The following is an 18,322-nucleotide window of genomic DNA, read 5'->3' on the forward strand; positions in this document are numbered from 1 at the left end:
CTGCCTGTTTTTTATTTGATTTTCCAGCAAAGGAAGTGACATTCCATTCAGTCAGTTGGGCTCCTGGATAGCTGTTCTGAGCCAGACTTGGAGGGCTGAGGACGTTGATCACTGGCTAACGTGGAGCCTGAGGAATGTTTATGGGGTTTAAATATCTGCACCTTCATCTTCCTTTCCAACCCCAGGCTTGGAGAAAGAAGGCCTTTATCAAGGGCCTACTGTGTGTCAGGCACTAGGTCAGACACTGAGACATGTGTAGTTGTCTCTTGTAATTTTTACTGTGACCTCGTGACTTTGAAGTTCCTGGTACCCCCAGTACAGATGAGAAGTCTGAGGTCCAGAGGTCTGCAGCCTGCCCAGTGCTACACAGCTGGCTTATAGTAGTCAGGGGCCAGCTGAGGACCCCCAGGTCTAGAGCTTCCCTCCTGCCAGTCCTTACCTGTTGCTGAAGTCAGTCAGCACACATTTATGGAGCTCCTGCTGTATACCTAGCTTTGGCACTGGGGAGAGGTAGAGAGGAGAAGGTGGTCAGTGTCTTTAGTAACCTCAGTGTATTTAGAGAGAGGAAACTGGTTTGAGGGGAGAAGGCTAGAAGAGGATAGAGGTGGGATAGTTAGGAGCCAGGCAGACCCTGGGATGTAGACTGAGGGGCTCAGTGTGCATTTAGAAGGAATGGGAAGCCCCTTGCTGAGGACTTGGAGAGGTTTTGGAGCAGGGTTACAAGCTGGCTGGGTTTTTATGCCACACCCATTTGCTGTGTATCTCCTGTGTGTGGAGCTCTAAGAATAAGGGATTAGATGAAGCCCTGGGCCTTGCCGTCCAGGGTCTCGGGTCCAGTGGGGAACTGGAGACAGAAACCAAGTTCCCATCGAGGTAGGTGTCCTCCGATTGCTAAGGGAGCCCAGCAATGCCACTCTGCTCCCCAGCACAGTGTGGTTTTGCTGACAGTGTTAATTACTGTTAATTCCTGGTTCTAATCCACCTGCTGTGATCCTCCCCAGATCTCCGGATGGACCCAAGCCCTGCCAGACATGGTGGTGTCCCACCTCTTTGGGAAGGTGAGTAGCGTGGCCTGGCATCGTGTTGTTCACACGGAGTAGTTAATTGTGTGGTGCTCGGCCCAGAGCCCCATGTGGGGGTGGAGTCGAACAAGACACAGCCAAGTGGGGGCCACTGTGCTGATGCCTATGAAATAATGCGACATCATTCATTCATAAGCAACAAATCATTCATTTTGCCTTTTTTTATTAATACATAGGTCTTTTAAAAACAGTTTTATTGAAGTACAATAAACTGTACATACTTAAAGTGTACAATATACTAAATTTTACATATATGTACATCTGTAAAAATCACTGAAATCAAGATATGAACATCTCCATCACCCCAAAAGTTTCCTTGTGCTCCGTGTTAATCCTCCTTTTCCACCTCCCTAGGCAACTTCTGATCTGTTTTTGGTCACTATAGATTAGTTTGCAATTCTTAGATTTTTTTTTTTTTAAATTCCTCAATTTTTATGTAAATGGCCCATACAGTATGCACTTACTTTTTGTCTGGCTTCCTTCACCCGGACTAACTATTCTGAGATCCATCAATGTTGCGGGGTGTATCCGTGGTCCATTCCTTTTTAAATCCAGTGCGGCAGGGCTGTGCCCCTCCACGGCCCTAGGGGAGAGTCCAGTCGGCTTTCCTTGGCTAGTGGCAACTCCCTCCGGTCTCTGCCTCATCTTCACACGGCTGTCTCCTCTGTGTCAAATCTCTGTGTCCTTTCTCTTATAGGGATACTTTCCATTTTGTTTAGCCCCACGGGGACAATCCAGGATGATCTCATCTCAAGATCCTTAATCAATTACCATCTGCAAAGACCCTATTCCCATATAAGTTTGCATTCACAAGTTGCAGGGATTTGACATGGACGTATCTTTTGGAGGCCACTGTTTAGCCCGCTCTAGTTCTCTTTCCTCTTCTATCAGTGTGTGATACATTTTTTCTGCCCTGAGTGTGTCATCTGAAACTAATAGGAATTTGGAAAAATTCTGAGCCGTTATCTCTGTTTTCTTGGAGGAGAGATGTCAGGTATAGCATCGAGCATCCGACCTGATGTACCCCAGGTTACCTGGAGACTGGCTGGTCAGGATACTGATTGGTGCCCCCAAGTTGCTGCTGTTGTGTTTTGATCTGACATCCCAGTGTAATTCCTCAGATTATTTTTTTTCTGATTTTTCCCTTAATAGCCAGTTGGCCCCTTTGCTGCTTATATGGTTGTGGCCTGTTTTGATGTAGTTTAAGCTCGACATGGGCTTTCTTGGCTCCCTCCCACCCCTGCTCTGGTCGCCACTGGGCCCATCAGACCCTTGTGTGGCACCTAGTGTCTGCCGCTGGACAAAGGAGAACCAGAGCGAGCTCCAAGCTCGTAACTTACTTGTTTGTCCCAAGTCACATTCAGAAAGCATCCAGACAGAGGGAAGGCAGAGGCTGACCTCATGCAAGGCTCTGCAAGGAGACTGCCCTTCTTTCCAGCAGCTTCCTGCTGCATGAGTTGGTTCTGTTTTTCAAGCATGAAAAACTTCTTTTCAACTCTACCCATTAAAAAAAAAATAATTGCTAACATTTGCATCTGACTTTACTGTTTGCAGAGGGCTTTTGTGTGCATACCTCCATTAAGTCCCACCACCTGGTGAAGTAGGTAATATTATTCCCCTTTTACTGAGGGAACTGAGGCTCAGGGAGGTTGAAAGATTTGCCCAAAAAAAGAACAGTGATGAAGCCAACCTCTAGATACAGGAGCACTGACTGCAAATCAAAACTCCCTAAGTAATGAGCCCAGAAGCCTCGTGTGCCTTTCCAAGTGGGGTTCTTTCCTGCTACCAGGGGACAGTCAAACCCACTCTGCATCCAGTTGTGGCTGCCTTCCTGAAGGCTTCCCGAGGCCCCACAGCTGGCTTGTGGATCAGACATTATTGTCTTTACCTTGAATCCCAAATAACCTGGAGAGTGGAGTGAGTGGTGGCCAGCCCAGGGCCACAGCACAGTGAAGGACATTTCTCCACCTCTCCAAATGCAGGAGGAAATGCAGAATAACGTGGAGGTGGTCCACACCTACCGCCAGCACATCGTCAATGACATGAACCCCGGCAACCTGCACCTGTTCATCAATGCCTACAACAGGTATTGGGGGGTGGTTGGCCTTGGGATTGCCATTTCTCAGGCACCTTTTGTGGCTCTGGAATATGGGGTGAGGGAGAGGGGTGTTATAAAATTAGTAGAAGGTGCAGGCCCTGAATTTAAGCAAATAGATTAATAGGACAGGGGTGCCCAGTAGGGCCACCTGGAGTGTAAGGTGGTTCTGGAGTTCAGCAAGCCTCGTGAGGATCGGAGCTCCTTCTTCAGACCACTGGGGACGAACACATGAGAGGGATGCAGTTGCACACCCAAAGGGTTGACAGTAAATTTGTGTGCCCGTGGCTGACCGTCACGAAAGGCCCGTGTGAGAGGAGCTAAGTGAGGGCAGCAGGAGTCCAGGGAGGCCTCTAGGGGGTAAGTTTGTCGCTCCACGGATAAGGAGGACCCAAACACAGCCATCCGCAGAGATACAGCCTCTTAACTAGGTGATTGTCTGGAGCTCGGTGACGGACGGCTCAGAGCCACTGGTATCAGCCAGGGATTCTGGAGTCTTCCACGGAGCTCACTCAGCCTGCTGAGCTAGCCCTGACACGTTCCCAAAAAAGGGGGCAGGAATGAGCTGGTAGGGTTTGTGTCCCCTCCAGTGTTAATAACTTGACTTCATGAAGTGCATTGGTGTTGATAACAAAATTTGGTATCTGCCTCCTTTTACAACCCTGCCAGCATCTCAGCCTGGGAGGCTCTAACTATTTAATAGTGATATTCTCACGGTGTAACTGAAGAGACAGAGGCTCAGCCATCCATTCATTTAGCAGGCACTTACGGAGAATGGGGGGGAGTCCGGCCTTCAGCTGGCAGTAGGGGTCCAGAGGCGATCAGAACAACCCCCAGATGCCACACTCTCCCCACCTGTCACGGACAGCACAGCAATTCACTGATCCCTCTCAAAAACCCCACCATGAGGGTGCCGTTGTCATCATCGTTTCCTGCTGAGGAAGCAAAGGCACAGAGAGGTTCAGTAATCTATCTGAGGTCACACAGCCAGAAAGTGGCAGAGCATGATTTGAATCCCACTTGTCTGCTCCGGGCTGTGAGCTTGGAGAGGGCTTCTCATGCTGGGAGCTGCAGGATAGCAGGGCTGGGGGTGGGGGGTGGGTGTACACAGGGAGGGGAGGGTGACCGGCACCAGGCCGGGCCCACGCTGGGCCTCACACTAGCACTGTGGCAAACCATCGGAGGGCTTGAAACCAGGGAATGCAAAGATCAGGTCTGAGTTTTAAAGAGATCATGTGGCTACACTGTAGAGAACTCGGAGTAGGTGAGGGTAGGTCAGACTAAGAGGCTGGGAGGCCATTTGGGAGGCTGGCCTGTTTGTCAGGTGGGGCTCTGACTAGGGGACAGGAGGTAGGGACTCTGTAGGAGGACAAGATTTGTACTCCTATAAAAAAGAAAAAAAAAAGCACACACATACTTGAGACAAAATGAGGTAGGCGTCTCTGGAAACGCATGAGGCCTGCTGTCCCTTTAACCGCTGCTGTGGATGCCAAGAGGCTGTGGCATGAAAGCCACAGGACCTTGCACAGGTTGGCGGTGTGGGTGGTTTGCCAGGGTGGCCAATGGCGGGACCTCTGGGCTTGGCTCAGCGGGGCGGGGGCTTCCTCCAGCGGAGGGTCTGCTGGTGCTAATGGTGTGATTTCTGCCTGCAGCCGGCGGGACCTGGAGATAGAGCGACCGATGCCTGGAACCCACACGGTCACCCTGCAGTGAGTTGCTTTTCTGTCCCCCACCCCTTACAGCCAGGGCTGCCGCCCGTCTAGCCGTGCCCACGGCTGCAGCAGGCCTTCTTTCTGAGTCTGGGGGGACTGCCGCACTGCGGAAGGATGCTGCCGTGAGGGAGAACTGGAAGTATTCTATCCAGGGATCGAGCCTTACCCGGTCTGGCTCAGACTTCCTTGTGGGAAGGTGGCTTCAGCTCTTAGGGTGTCCCACGATCCAGGTTGGAGCCCTCGAGCTTGGGGAAGGAATAACTGCACTTTATTTACTGCGTCCATAATTGTGCTAGGCTTCGCTTCACAAAACCTAGAAATGGGTGACACAGGAACCCCCTTATGGGTCTCTATAAATCTAGGAGGAAAAGGCAGTTGTGAACACAACTAACTGGGACCCCAGCAGTCATGACAGTGTCTTTTTGTGGCTTTCGGAGTGTACCACGTTGTCTGACACTTGGGAACTTGGCATGCCATTTTCTTTGTCACTCACGTTCTTGTCTCTGTCTTGACTACTGGCAAAGTCCTGCTCATCCATCCTTGGTAAGAGGATGCTTTAAAATACAAACATCAGGGCACAGAAATTCTCTGGCTGAAATTTATACTAAAGTGTAAATGATTACCAATCCATTTTATCCTAAGACCACAGCAGAGGATGGAGGGAGAATGAAGTAAAAAGAGAAAGGGTACTGGGGAAACCAAAATAAATTTTTTAGAATCCTGGTCTCAGGCTGGCAGGCCTGGGAGTGTGAGAATCTTTCCATGAACCTTGTGCTTACTGCCCCCTTCTCTCCCCGCCCCCAGGTGCCCTGCTTTGCTGGTGGTTGGGGACAACTCGCCCGCTGTGGATGCTGTGGTATGTAGAAATCAACAGCTGGTTTCCGTGTTTAATTCAACATTTCAAGTCCAGTTGAAATTTGTGTGAAGTGGCCCTAGCCACCCCCTCCACTCCTCTGCCCCTATCAGGGCAGGTGACATTTTTAAAATGCCCTCTTGGTCCTTGGGCAGAGGGCCCAGCCACCGGCCTCTCCCTGGCGGCTGCCTGCCCTGCCTGCTTGGCATTGGGCCCTCGTCTCCTCTTCTAGGCCCCCTTACCTGCTGATTGCATTTATACGAGCATGTTTGCCACTTGGCTTCTGGGCCAAGAGACTCTCTCTCATCCAGGAAACAGGTGGATCTTTCCTATCTGATTGGTGCCTGACCATCTGGCAGGCAAGAGAGACACCTGGGCAGTGTGGCTTAGGCAAAGATTTGTGACTCATTATACCCCTTCATTCCCACGCACAATGTTGTGGAGGCAAAGAGAAGACACTACCTTTCCGACAACCCCACAGCTGGGGAGATGGGAGACTTAGGGTCTGTTTATCAGAGTCCTGCATAGTGGCATGCCTTGGGTAGTGTTCATGTAGTGAAGACCTGGGATGCCTAAATCCACCATGGGTTTCTTGTGGGCTGACCCACGGGAGACATCATAGGATGCATCAATAGAGATACATTATTCACATCACAGGAGGTGACAGTTCTATGTTGGCATTTTGAACATCACAGGTTACACATGAATATTCTGCCCAATTCTGGATGCTACTTCCAAGGTGACAAAATGAAGAGAGAAACCAGCTTGATCAATGTGATTTTATATGAATAATAGTTGTTGGATCTGGGGATGATAAACCTGTAGAATCTTTGGCAGCAGCTGGCTAAACAAGGCATCATTTAGCAGATATTTCTGGAGTACCTTCTACACTTTAGCAAATCTTCATAACAACACTTTGAAGAAAGACATTATCCTCTTTTTATTGATGAGGAAATCGAGGCGCAGAGACGTTAAGTAACTTGTCTGAGGTCACACTACTGGTAATGACAGGGCTGGGATTTAAAGCCACATCTGTTAACCCTGAAACTCACATTTTTCTTCTGTGCTGTGCTAGAGGGAATACTGGAGTTTCCGGTGATGGTGACAGAGTGGCAGGGAAGGGGGAAAGGTTTTGACTTTGACTTCAGGTAGAAAATTGACAAATGTCTTCTCTCTTGTCCAGGTGGAGTGTAACTCGAAACTGGACCCAACAAAGACCACTCTCCTCAAGGTACAGGGAAATCAGTGGGGGTTTGCATTTGTTATTTCTTAGAAACCCTCAAGTTTTCTGCAAAATTAAATTGTGCCTGAATAAGTCAGAAACCATAGAAATAATGACTTAATGTATCTATCTACAAACATCCATTTGGTTGCTGGCCAGTGACCTGAGGCTGCGAGGATCCCTTTCTGGGACCGCAGGAGCCTGTGGGCTGCTGGGCTCTGCAGAGGGATGGACCAGGAATGGCTTGGCAGGGGCTGTCCCTGGAGTGGGGCCAGGACGTTCCTCCAGGAGGGGCTCTGCTTGTCCAGTAAGAGCAAATGTCTCCCAAGGCCGTGGAAGGGCAGGACTTTGTGCAGCAGGTTCATTGGAGCACACGGTGTGCTCGCTCCCTCGTAGCTGGACTTGAGGGTCTGTAGCAACCTCCACCAGTGCCTTGTCAGTTACAGCTGATGGCACAATCGAAGACCACAGACCGTTGTGGCAGCCTCGGCCGGAGAGGCACACAAGAGTAGGAACCTTTCAGAGGGGCCTCCCAGCCCAACCGTACCCCGGTGAGGGCAGGTGACCAGGAGGGGCCCATGTGGAGACGAGGCGGCTCCACCTGCACAGCAGAAAGGCTGAAGAGATGGCATCTGTGGGTCACTGTCCCTTAACTTCCCCCATAGGAGCAGAAGGCCTTTGAGTGCAGGAGGGGCTGTCTGACACTTACCGAGTGGGAGGCTGCTCCTGTATTGGGCTCTTTACATACATTTTCTTCCAAGATCCCCTGAACAGGAAATTGCAAGATTAGAAGATGCTGGGCTCCAGGCTTGCGTAATGCTGTACTTTGGGGGCTGCTGTTACAAAGTGGCACAAACTGGGTGGCTTAAACCAACAGAAATTTATTCCTGCCCAGTCCGGAAGCTGGAAGTCCAAAATCAGCGTCAGCAGGGAGGGCCGTGCTCCTGTGAAGGCGCTGAGGGAGGGACTCCTTCCTGCTTACCTCTCAGCTGCTGCCAGTCGCTGGCAGCCCTCGGTGTCCGTTGGCCTGTGGTAGCGTCACTGCAGCCTCTGCCCCCTCCATCACCTGGCGTTCTCCCCGTGTGTCTCTGTGCCTGTGTCCAAGTTACCCTCTTCCTTTAAGGACACCAGTCATTGGATTTAGGGCCCCCCTAATCCAGCATGACCTCATCTTAACTGCAAAGGTCCTATTTCCAGATAAGGTTGCATTCATAGATACTGGGGATTAGGACTTCAGTTTGTCTTTTGCGGGGACAAAATCCAACCCGCAACCCACAGCAAAGGGTAGGTAGCCTAAGCTGGATGGCTGATTTGGTGGTAGATCCAGGATCGGAACCTACTTCAGCCTCAGTCTAGACAGACTGCCCACTGCTCTGGCCTTGCTGACTCGCCCCTGCAGGGAAAGTTCTAGCATCCTGTTCCTTGCGTCCTCATTGAGCCAAGGACTGCCCCAGGTTAGTGAGGTCCTGTGGCTGGTGCTCAGGAATCTAGCCTTGAGGCTCCCTGGGCTGTAGGACAGCCACAGTCCCGTTTCCCTGCGGCCCACCCTCACCCTGCCGCCTGAGCGCTCTCAGCCCTCGGCCCTGCTCGTCCCCACGTCTGGATACATTTGCACACATGCCTAAAATGGCCTTGGTTCCGTGGCGATGGTGTTAGTTAGATTTGGTGATTTCATAGGAACTTTGCAAGACACAGCATCTACAAAGCATGGCCCATCAGAAGCCCCGTTGAGCTGGAAGCCTCCCTCCATTCCAACAGTTTCCTTTCAAGGGAATATTTCCAGGGAATGTGTGTAAAGGGCCTTATATCGAGTCCTTTCAGGTCAGACAGAGCCGGGCCAGAATCTTGCAAGTTCCCTCAGCTCTCTCTGGCCCAGTTTCTGCCTCTAAAATGAGACAATTCTACCTTCCACGGTTCTTAGGGAATGGAGTGAAATTATCTATAGGACTTTGCATAGTGCCTGGCACAGCGTAAGCTACAAGTTGTGGTTTCCACGGAGACACTGATGCTGAGAGGATAGTAATGAAGGCAGTAGCAGCCTTGCTAGCTGGGGCTGGGGTGCGCCCCCCACAGTCTGCTCAGTGCCCCTCAACAGGGCAGGGGAGCAGGCAGGTGGGCACCCGTTTGGAACCGGCTTGCCTCAGCTGAGGTGTGTGGCACTAACCAGCTCCCATCCCTCCTAGATGGCGGACTGTGGCGGCCTCCCGCAGATCTCCCAGGTGAGTGCCACCTTAGCTTTTGCGTTAAGCACCTGTCACCTGTCTCTGGGTGGAGTGCCTGTGCCTCTGTGACCGTTAATGCCTTTGCCCTCACAGCCTCACTGTGACTTCAGATGACAGTTTGTGGATGTGTTACTGTTTATAAAAGGTGCTTGTTCACAGGACTCATTTGATCCCCCAGGAACTAACCTCTGTGGAGTAGATGATACTGGGGTTCACAGAGGCCAAGGGGACACAGCTTGGTCATCGTGAGTCAGAATCTAGGTGTGCATGTCCCAAAGACCACAGGCTCCTGCAGGAGTGAAGGGCCCCCAGGGAGCTCCAGCCCAGAGCAGAGGGGTGGGGCGGAGATTAAACCGAGTGGTGTATGTATGTGCAAGTGCATGTGTGTGCATATGTATGTGTGCACACGTGTGTCTGTGTTTGTGCATATGTGTACGTGTGTCTGCTTGTGCACGTGTGCGTGTGCACACATAAACATCAAGCAGTGGAGTGTGTTTGCTGCATAACAGCTGACTCCTCCCATTCTCCTCCCATAAATATCCCACCAACCTAACACAGGAACTTTTTAATCTATATTCTTAATAGTTTTATATCCTGACAGTTTTGTATTCTATCTCAAGATGTGAAATCTCAACAAATTATGTGAATGTTTTGTCACTTTGTTCCTCCAAACCCTGCCCTGCCTCCTTTCTTCCTTCTTTCTTCCTTCCTCTACTTGAAGCAAGAACAGTGCTAACCCTGGATGTAATTACAATTTTCAGTGCCATGGCCGGGCCTCAGCGAGCGCAGGCTTCCAGGAAGCCAGCCCACGGAGGACTGGCTCCTGTGCAGACGCCTCCTCCTTCTGCCCTCACTGGTTGCTTGTTTACATAGAGTTTTCCCACCCTTGATTTGGTTAGATCCTTGCAACTGTCCTCGGAAGAGCAAGCGTTTTGTCCCAGTGTCACAGAAGAGGAAACTGAGGCCAAAGTGGGAGAGATTGCCCACGGCGGCCCACGGGAGCCGAATTTGGGCCCATATATGCTGGTTCCCAAGCCTGTGTTCTTGGTTCTCCCGACCACCACAGGCGTCCCTAACATCTGCAGCCCCAACTCCCTTGTCCTTTTTCCGTTGTCACACAAGTCTCAGAGGGCAATGTAAGCATAGCCTCTCCTTTAAATGTCATTTGGCTGTTTGTGGAAAGGTGGGGGCGGGGGCAACACTGCCTCTGTCAGTAACTTCTCACTGTCTCAGAGAATGAGGCCCAGGACACTGGATTTAACAGGCGGAATTAATGTAAAGCTGCACATATGCCCTCGATACTCGCGCATTCGCCTCTGGTCACCATTAGATTCTTTGAGAGTAACCGGTAGAACTGGGTCTGCTCTCAGCATTTCCTACTCATTTCACTTAAGGCAGCCGTTAGTCAATTAGTTAACTGGTTTGTCCCACCCACATCCATTCATTCTTCTTGGGATCCTTTTTTCCTTTCATTTTTCCTTCTTTTATCCATTTTTCTCTCTTTCTATCCTTCCTTCTGCCCATCGATCCCTTTTAGTCTTTATCTATCCATAGTCTGTCCTTCCTTCCTTCCTCCCATCCATCCTTTTTCCCTTGTCTTCCATTTATTCATCCTTCGCCTTTCTTCCTGCTGGCCAGCCCACTATCGAGGCTGGCTGGAGACCGTGGGTTCTGAGTTTGGACAGCCTGGGCTGATCTGCAGGACCCACCACTTCTGACCTCTCCAGACCTGTTCATCTGTGAAATGTATATAGAATAGCACTAACCATGAGGAGGTTGTCAGGAGTAAATGGAACAGTGCAGCCAAGCGCTTCGCACAGTGAGCGGCACGTGATGCTGTTACACTTACATCCCAGATGCTGAGTTGGACACATCACTTTGTCTCATGTAGTCTCCCCAGAAGCACTCAGCGGTAGTTATAGCTCTCTGCCCCTGTTTTACAGCCAAGGAAACTGACGCAGACAAGTCATGTAACTTGTTTACATTCCTACAACCGTGAAGTGAACTTGAACTTTTCCTCTCTGGCTAATATGGTCCCCCTAATTATCCCACAGTCTTTCCTTTACTTTTGTGTTTTGTCCTGTCAACATGTGATGGCCTCCATCTTGGGCCAATAATGAATGAATGAAGCTGACCCTGGGCCCAGCGCCTGGTGGCCTTCCGTGATCCGGACCTCAGTGACTGACATCACTCTCTCTCCTTGTCTCTCGCAGCCGGCCAAGCTCGCTGAGGCCTTCAAGTACTTCGTGCAGGGCATGGGCTACAGTGAGTATGGCGCTGCTCAGCCTGCAGTGGTTGGGGGGTGTGGGAGTTGGAAATGCAGTCCCCTGAGCCAGGTTTGGATGAATGCTCTCTATCGCCAGCTCCAGCTTTCTGAAAATTGGGCAGAGCAGAGGAGGACATATTTAGGTGTGTGGAGGGTGCGTGGCAGTCTAGAGGTGCTAGTCTCTCATTTACACTAGAGTAGCTCAGTTTTCCTCCTTTGTCAAACAGAAGTGGTTTCATACCTGGGATTTTGTTGGATTTAGATAAGGACCATCCCTTTAAGCACCAAGAAGATGACAAACAATGAAACAACGAAAATCTTTTCAGTTTTGATAACATACTTGTTTATGGTGATGATAGTAAAGATGATGATGGTGACAGTGATGTTGATGGTGGTAATGATAGAAGATTATTAAGAAATCCTTTCTTTTTTCTCATTGAACCATCACAACAATCTTATGAGAGAGTCTTACCCTCATTTTACAAATGATGAAACTGAGGCTTGGAGAGTGTAAGCGGGGAGCAGAGTGGGGGTCTCTGAAAGTTCTCTGAAAACTGTCAAACTGTGTAAGTGGCTGGTAGAGCTGAGTTGCTGACATTCAAGACAGAGCATGCCTTTGCTATACCATGAAATTTGGGAATTAAAGGATAAATGGAAATATAGTTCAAGAACTGGCTACTTATTGCTTTGTGGTTATAGTTTATCTGTTGGTCAGACACATAAAGCCCTCTTCTCAGAAATGACATCCCAGCACTAGGACAGACGCTACTGAGTTTAAACACTCTGTTGAGTAGCTGCCACAGTCGGTGGGTATGTAAATTTGTGTGCCCTTCTTAAGAAGGAAGCTTTGAACTTCTAATCTCTTTTGTCTTCTCCTTAAACTCTTGGATTGTTTAAAATAGTAGCAGTAAGTTTGGTAAAGTAACTGCAGTCTTAAGATTGGCCTCAGCCGAGTTTAGTTCTAGCAAGGCGGGAAGTGGTTAAGTCTGATTTACCCACGTCACGCGGGATCCATGCCCCGAGATGCCCTACCCCAACAGAAGGCGTCTGCCTGTGGGTCTCCTGCCCCTCCGGCCGGCTTCCCTCTGGGCAGTGTGCAGGCAACAGCGAGATTGGAGAAAGCCGCTGCGCAGACCTCGTCTACCTCGCAGGGCGTGAATCACGGCTCTCGCTTGTCTTGGACCAGACATGGGTTTGGATTTCTGCTTCGAGGGTGTATTCTGCGGAGAAAGGAAGCAAAAGCTAGGCCTCATTATCCCGCCCAAATCAGCTTCCATTTCCAGAAAGCAAAGCATCCCGTAGGTCTTAGGGAAAATAGCGGGAAGAGCTGTGGTCCCAAAGGCATCGACCAAAGAGAAAGAAAGTAACCCACAGCTGCGTTCCTACACATGAGGGTGTCCAGCACGGCCAGCGCTTTGCACACTTGCCGTCAGTCACTGTAGCCCTAGGATCCCAGCCAGGAGAACGCCCAGATTTGGGGTTGAGAAATGGAGGCTCAGAGAAACATGTAAGCCACAGAGGCAGGGTTGACCCCGACTCTTTGTGGATTCAAAACTAGCTCTTAATTCTGTTTGTGAGTGTCTGCCATTTTCAAAGGCCAACCCCTATGTCTAGCAAGTGCATAACGTAAGCCCTGCGTGCTTGTGTGCGTCCCAGCTTCCTTATTTCCGATGTCCATCCTTCAGGGTGGTCATGCTTCAGTTGCATGGGGTATGAGTTTCCTAGGGCTGGCCTACCAAATCCCCACAAACTGGGTGGCTTCAAACAACAGAAATTTATTCTCCCATAGTTCTGAAGTCTGGAAGTCTGGAAGTCTGAAATCAACTGTCAGCGGGGCCATGCTCCCTCCGAAGGCTCTGAGGGGGATCCCTCCCTGCCTCCTCCCACCTTCTGCTGGCCCCGCAGTCCTGAAACCTCTGTGGCTGATCACTCCTGTCTCTGCCTCTGCCTTTGCGTGGGCTTCTCCCATGTGGCCTGGTGTGTTCTGCACTTTTTATAAGGACACCACTGTCACTGAGTTTAGGGCCCACCCTAAATCCAGGATGATTTCTTCTTCAGATCCTTAACTAATTATGTATGCAAAGAACCTATTTCCAAATAAGATCACATTCTGAGGTTTCGGGCACACGCGAATTTTGGGGGGACATTATTCAACCCAGTACAGGTAGGGAGGATTGTTTTTGTTTTCTCTTCATTCCACTCCATCAGCACCTGCTGTGCGCAAGGGCATTTCGAGTCTTGGAGGAGACGCGAAGTATGGACAGCACCCTGGCTTGTGCCTGGCGCTAACAGACGTCTTGGGGAAAGGGATGACAACTAACAGCTCTGCCACAAACCTGCCCTGTGGCCTCACCTTCCCCACGTGGGATACGCAGGGATTACCTGGCTGAGCAGGAGTGTTCTCTCTGCTCCAGTGACAGCTGACAGCATGGGGTCGCGGGCATCCAGGCAGGGAGGCTCAGGGGAATAGTCCCGCAGCCACACAGCTGTTCAGCAAGTGGCAGAGTTGGGCTCCAGACCCGGATCTGGGTCAAGTCACTTACGTGGATGGTGTCCCCGATTACCCAGCGGCTGGACTGCTGCCAGGATCAAGACAGGACACGAAGAGTGCTTGGCTGGGGTTGGCCATGTGGCGGGGCACCGTGGCCGCCAGGCAGGTGCATCTGGCTCCTCACCTCGTAGAGTCCCCCACCCTCTAACTGTCTGTCTCCTGTCTCCCCAGTGCCCTCTGCAAGCATGACACGCCTGATGCGGTCCCGCACGGCCTCCGGCTCCAGCGTCACCTCTCTGGATGGCACCCGCAGCCGCTCCCACACCAGCGAGGGCACCCGCAGCCGCTCCCACACCAGCGAGGGAGCCCACCTGGACATCACTCCCAACTCGGGTGCCACCGGGAACAGCGCTGGGCCCAAGTCCATGGAGGTCTCCTGCTAGGCAGCCTGTGCAGACTGCCGTCCCGGACTCTGATCTCTGTAGCGGCCCCCTCCCCTCCAGCCCCTTCCTGCCCCCTGCCTGCCACACTGCGCCTAACTTGGTATTAATCCAAAGCTTATTTTGTAAGAGTGAGCTCTGGTGGTGACAGATTGGGTCTGTCCCGGGCACCCTCTCCGATTAGGGCAGGGCGGCAATGGACCAAAGGAAAGCGGCATCTCAGTGTCCTGTTCCATTAACTAGTGGCCGGTTGCCACTCTCTTACCCTCCCTCAGAGACACCAAACTGCCCAAAACAAGCAGCATAGCGCTAAACACTTCACGAAGCCAAGCCCAGGCTGCCCCCAGCATCCTGGTTCGGAGGGGCGCTTTGTCAGACGGCCAGCCGTCCACTTCCTGTTTCCTCTCCAACTACAGAGACGCTGCCCAGTTCCAGGAAACAAAATCCTTTTCCGATTTGGAGAGGGGGAGAGCAGTGAAGTGTGGACACCTCTTTTAAATAGGCAAAACAGGAAGTAGGGGGCACAGGGGTGGACTTTATGTTGAGGCTAGAGGCATTTGGAAAAAACAAATCCACATAGTTGACTTGAAGAAATCGATTTTTAAAGTTGGTGCATATATAAACCTTTGAATGCTGACGCATCCAGGCCTGTTTTTCTAGCGTCCTTTTAATGTGCAACAAAAGCGGGCAACCAAAGCTCCTGGCTTTACAGAAAGAACATTGTGGCAAATGCTGGCGTCACGGTTTTTGAAGGCTTTGGCTCTGCCCTCTGCCTCTCCCCCACAGACCCTTCTCCCACCCCAGACACGTGAGCGTGTGATTATTTTTGTTCGTGGGGAAGATAATTTAGATCTGTAGTTGCATTCTTTGCAATGGAGGGAAAGGTTCTGGCCAGCCGTGCCTGGCTGTGTGAGTCTCCTTGTAGGGGGGTGGGGGGAAGGGGTATTTGCGTTCCTACTGGGAGGGATTCCTTGTGTTTGTGATGGAATCGAGTACAGTTGTGATTTCCGTGGATCCCAGCCTGTTTCCCAGGAATCTTGATGTGGTTCAGTTAAATCCAGTTTCCAATCTTTGACAACTGGGCCCGAATCTAAACCTAGTAGCTGAACGTTTCCGACCTAGTAATATTACTGGATCTTCAGATAGAACTTTTTGCTCTTGTGGGGCGGGGGTGGGAATTCACATGGGGAAGGGTGGCTGAGAAAATGCCAGGATTCCGGAGTATATATTCCATGGGACTATCCTTCCCTCTCCTGCCTTCCTCTCTTCCTGCCCCACTAACCTCCTTACTCTGAATGGGGTGGCACCACTGGTGTTTCTGAGCAGGGTCAGCGGAGCTGCCAAGTTCCCATACTACTGCCTGTGATTTTCATTCTGGCTAACCATGGATTTTCTGAGAAGTTTGATCAGAGTGCATCAAACATTGTGAGTCAGCCACTGGGGCCTGGTGGTTTCCGGGACCCTAGAGTTGGTAGAAGGAAGCAGTCGAGTCTTCTAAGTGGTGTGAGTGGTAGTGACTCATTTAACCGCCACCTACCATGTTGGAGGCTCCCCCCGACCTTGTGCAGAAATGTCGAGGGTTGGGGCAAGAGTGGCTGAATGCAGACCGGGAACTGTTGTGTACAAGTCTTTCCAGAGGAGTTTCTTAATGAGATATTTGTATTTATTTCCAGACCAATAAATTTGTAACTTTGCAGTGGCTTGTGTCTTCTTTCCTCGCCCCGAGAGATCGTGGGTGCAACATCGAGGTGCCAGGATGGGTCTTTCAGGAGGGGATTGCCCGCCCTTGACACTGGGGGCTCCTGCCACAGCCCCGCACCCCTGGAACTCTGCTCCAGTGTGGCGGTGTCCAGCGGAAAGAGAATGTCGGCCCCATGGGCCACTTGGTATTTCCTAGCGGCCACTTTAAAAAAAGTAGAAACAGGTGAAATTAATTTTAATAAATTTCATTTAACCCAAGATCTCCAAAATACTACCACTTCTATAAAAATTATTAAGCAGACATTTAACATTCTATATACTAAGCACATCCAGACAGCCACATTTTAAGTGCCCAATAGTTTGGACAGAGTAGGGATAAGTGGATAAAGCTTGTCAACCTATAATTAGAGGGAAACATCTCTTTATTTTGATTTTTTTACATTTTATTTTTATTACAGAAAAGTATGTGGAAAGGCCAGTCCTTTTCTCCTGCCCAATGACAACCATTGCAATGTTTGTTTTCTACTCTACATATAAAAAATTATAAACAGGTTTTAGTATAGCCTCCCATTTAATTTAAACTTTTTATTTAAGAGTACAGAGGAGTTGCAAAGATAGTATAGAGAGCTCCCGTATATCCTGCGCTCAGCTTGCCTGAGTATTAACATCTTACCTTGCCACGTACATCCGTCACGACTGAGAGAACGTTGGTACATTCCTATTAAAAGCTCTGGACTGTGTTGGGATTTCTCTAGTTTTCCCTAATGTCCTTTCTCTGCTCCAAGATCCCATCCAGGGTCCCCTATTGCATTTGTCACGTCTCCTTAGCTTCCTCTGGCCTGCAGCAGTTTCTCAGTCTTTTCTTGCTTTTTGACAGTTTTGAGAAGCACTGGTCAGGCATTTTGTAGACCGTTCCTCAACTGAGATTTGTTTGTGGTTTTTCTCAGGGTACAAGTGGGGCTACGGTTTTTTGGGGGGGAAGAACAGAGAGGTGAAGTGCCCTTCCTGTCACATCATATCCAGGGCACATGCTATTCAGCGTGGATCAGCACTGATAGGATTAATCCTGATCCCCTGGCTGGGGTAGTGTTTGCCAGGTTTCTCCACCGTCAAGTTGCCTTTTCTGCTTTTCCGTAAGTCACTAACGGCAGCCCACGCTCAAGGCCATTCCTCACCTCCCCTGGAAACAGCTATTGTGCTGTTGTTTATATGGGTTTCTCTACACTTACCTTGAAGGGTTTCTTTGGCTGCATGATTAGCTGTAAACACTGTCAAAGTCTGCGTCATCGCGCAGAACATGGGTGTGCTGTAGTTCTTGGGCCCCGCTGTTTAGGATGTAGACTTGGAATAAGGAAGAGGCTTTGACTCAGCACAGAAGGGCAAGAAGGTGTTCCCAGCCTAGGGGACAGCTTGGGCACCAGCACAGAGGATGGGCCGTTTGTGCCTTTACCAGAAACCTATAGCGTTGACCTGGGCAAGTGACTTTGTGTGCTATGTGTGGCAGGAAGTGAGGCTGGTCCTGGCGGGGGTGGTTCCTCTGCAGTTCTGCCTTCTCCCTGCAGAGGCAAAGGCCAAGGCGGGCTCCTGGGGCCTTTTGATGTCATGGATGACCTTTTGGTAAATTAGAGAAGCTTTCAGACCTCCCTCTCAGAAGACTTTTAAACTCATAAAACAAAATGCATACGATTACAAAGAAACCACTTATAGTGAAGCATAATTATCTAAATGTTACAATTGTGTGACACAGTAACGTGCTTCATCAATCAGTTCAATAGTAACAGGGAGGCAGGTTGCAACATTACTGCAGTTTCAAAGATAGGTACCTGCCACAGTTGTGATAAGACGATTATCTGCGATTACAACTGGTGACGCTGGGGTTTGTTGTCTATATTTAGATAGAAGGCAGTGCTAAATTTCAGTTAGAGCTTGGTAAAAACAAAGATGCATTTTCCTCCCATCCAAGAATAGAGCCCTCTGAATTCTACCCACGGATCCCTGGAGGGCCCGGGGACCCCAGGTTAAGAAGCCCTGCTTCAGAGGCAGGGAGGGGCAGGTTGGTTCACGTTTATTCAACAAACCTAAGTGCCTTTCCTGCCTCGGGGTCCTGTGTGAGGGTCAGGAACAAAGACAAGGCAGGTGAGTACCGTGGTCACAGGGGCTGCTACCTCAGCTTTGGGGAGTGAGGGGTGGCGCAGAGACCTGTGGGGCCTGGCACGGTCTGGCTTCCTCAAGGGAGGG

General features: G+C 50.3%; 1 protein-coding gene across 1 annotated transcript in view; it reads left to right on the top strand.

Annotated features, from left to right (window-relative positions):
• The window catches only part of NDRG1 (N-myc downstream regulated 1), a 54,570-nt gene extending 38,515 nt beyond the window's left edge, over positions 1–16,055 (top strand). Inside the window, exons 9-16 of the mRNA XM_069465397.1 lie at positions 1,002–1,058; positions 3,065–3,168; positions 4,830–4,886; positions 5,694–5,745; positions 6,926–6,973; positions 9,148–9,183; positions 11,400–11,451; positions 14,175–16,055. Coding sequence (XP_069321498.1) covers positions 1,002–1,058; positions 3,065–3,168; positions 4,830–4,886; positions 5,694–5,745; positions 6,926–6,973; positions 9,148–9,183; positions 11,400–11,451; positions 14,175–14,386 — 618 coding nt within the window. The 3' untranslated portion in view covers positions 14,387–16,055. The remainder of the gene's footprint in view (positions 1–1,001; positions 1,059–3,064; positions 3,169–4,829; positions 4,887–5,693; positions 5,746–6,925; positions 6,974–9,147; positions 9,184–11,399; positions 11,452–14,174) is intronic.
• The last annotated feature ends 2,267 nt before the right edge of the window (positions 16,056–18,322 follow it).

The sequence above is a fragment of the Eulemur rufifrons genome, chromosome 3 (assembly GCF_041146395.1).
Source record: "Eulemur rufifrons isolate Redbay chromosome 3, OSU_ERuf_1, whole genome shotgun sequence".
Classification (NCBI taxonomy): Eukaryota; Metazoa; Chordata; class Mammalia; order Primates; family Lemuridae; genus Eulemur; species Eulemur rufifrons.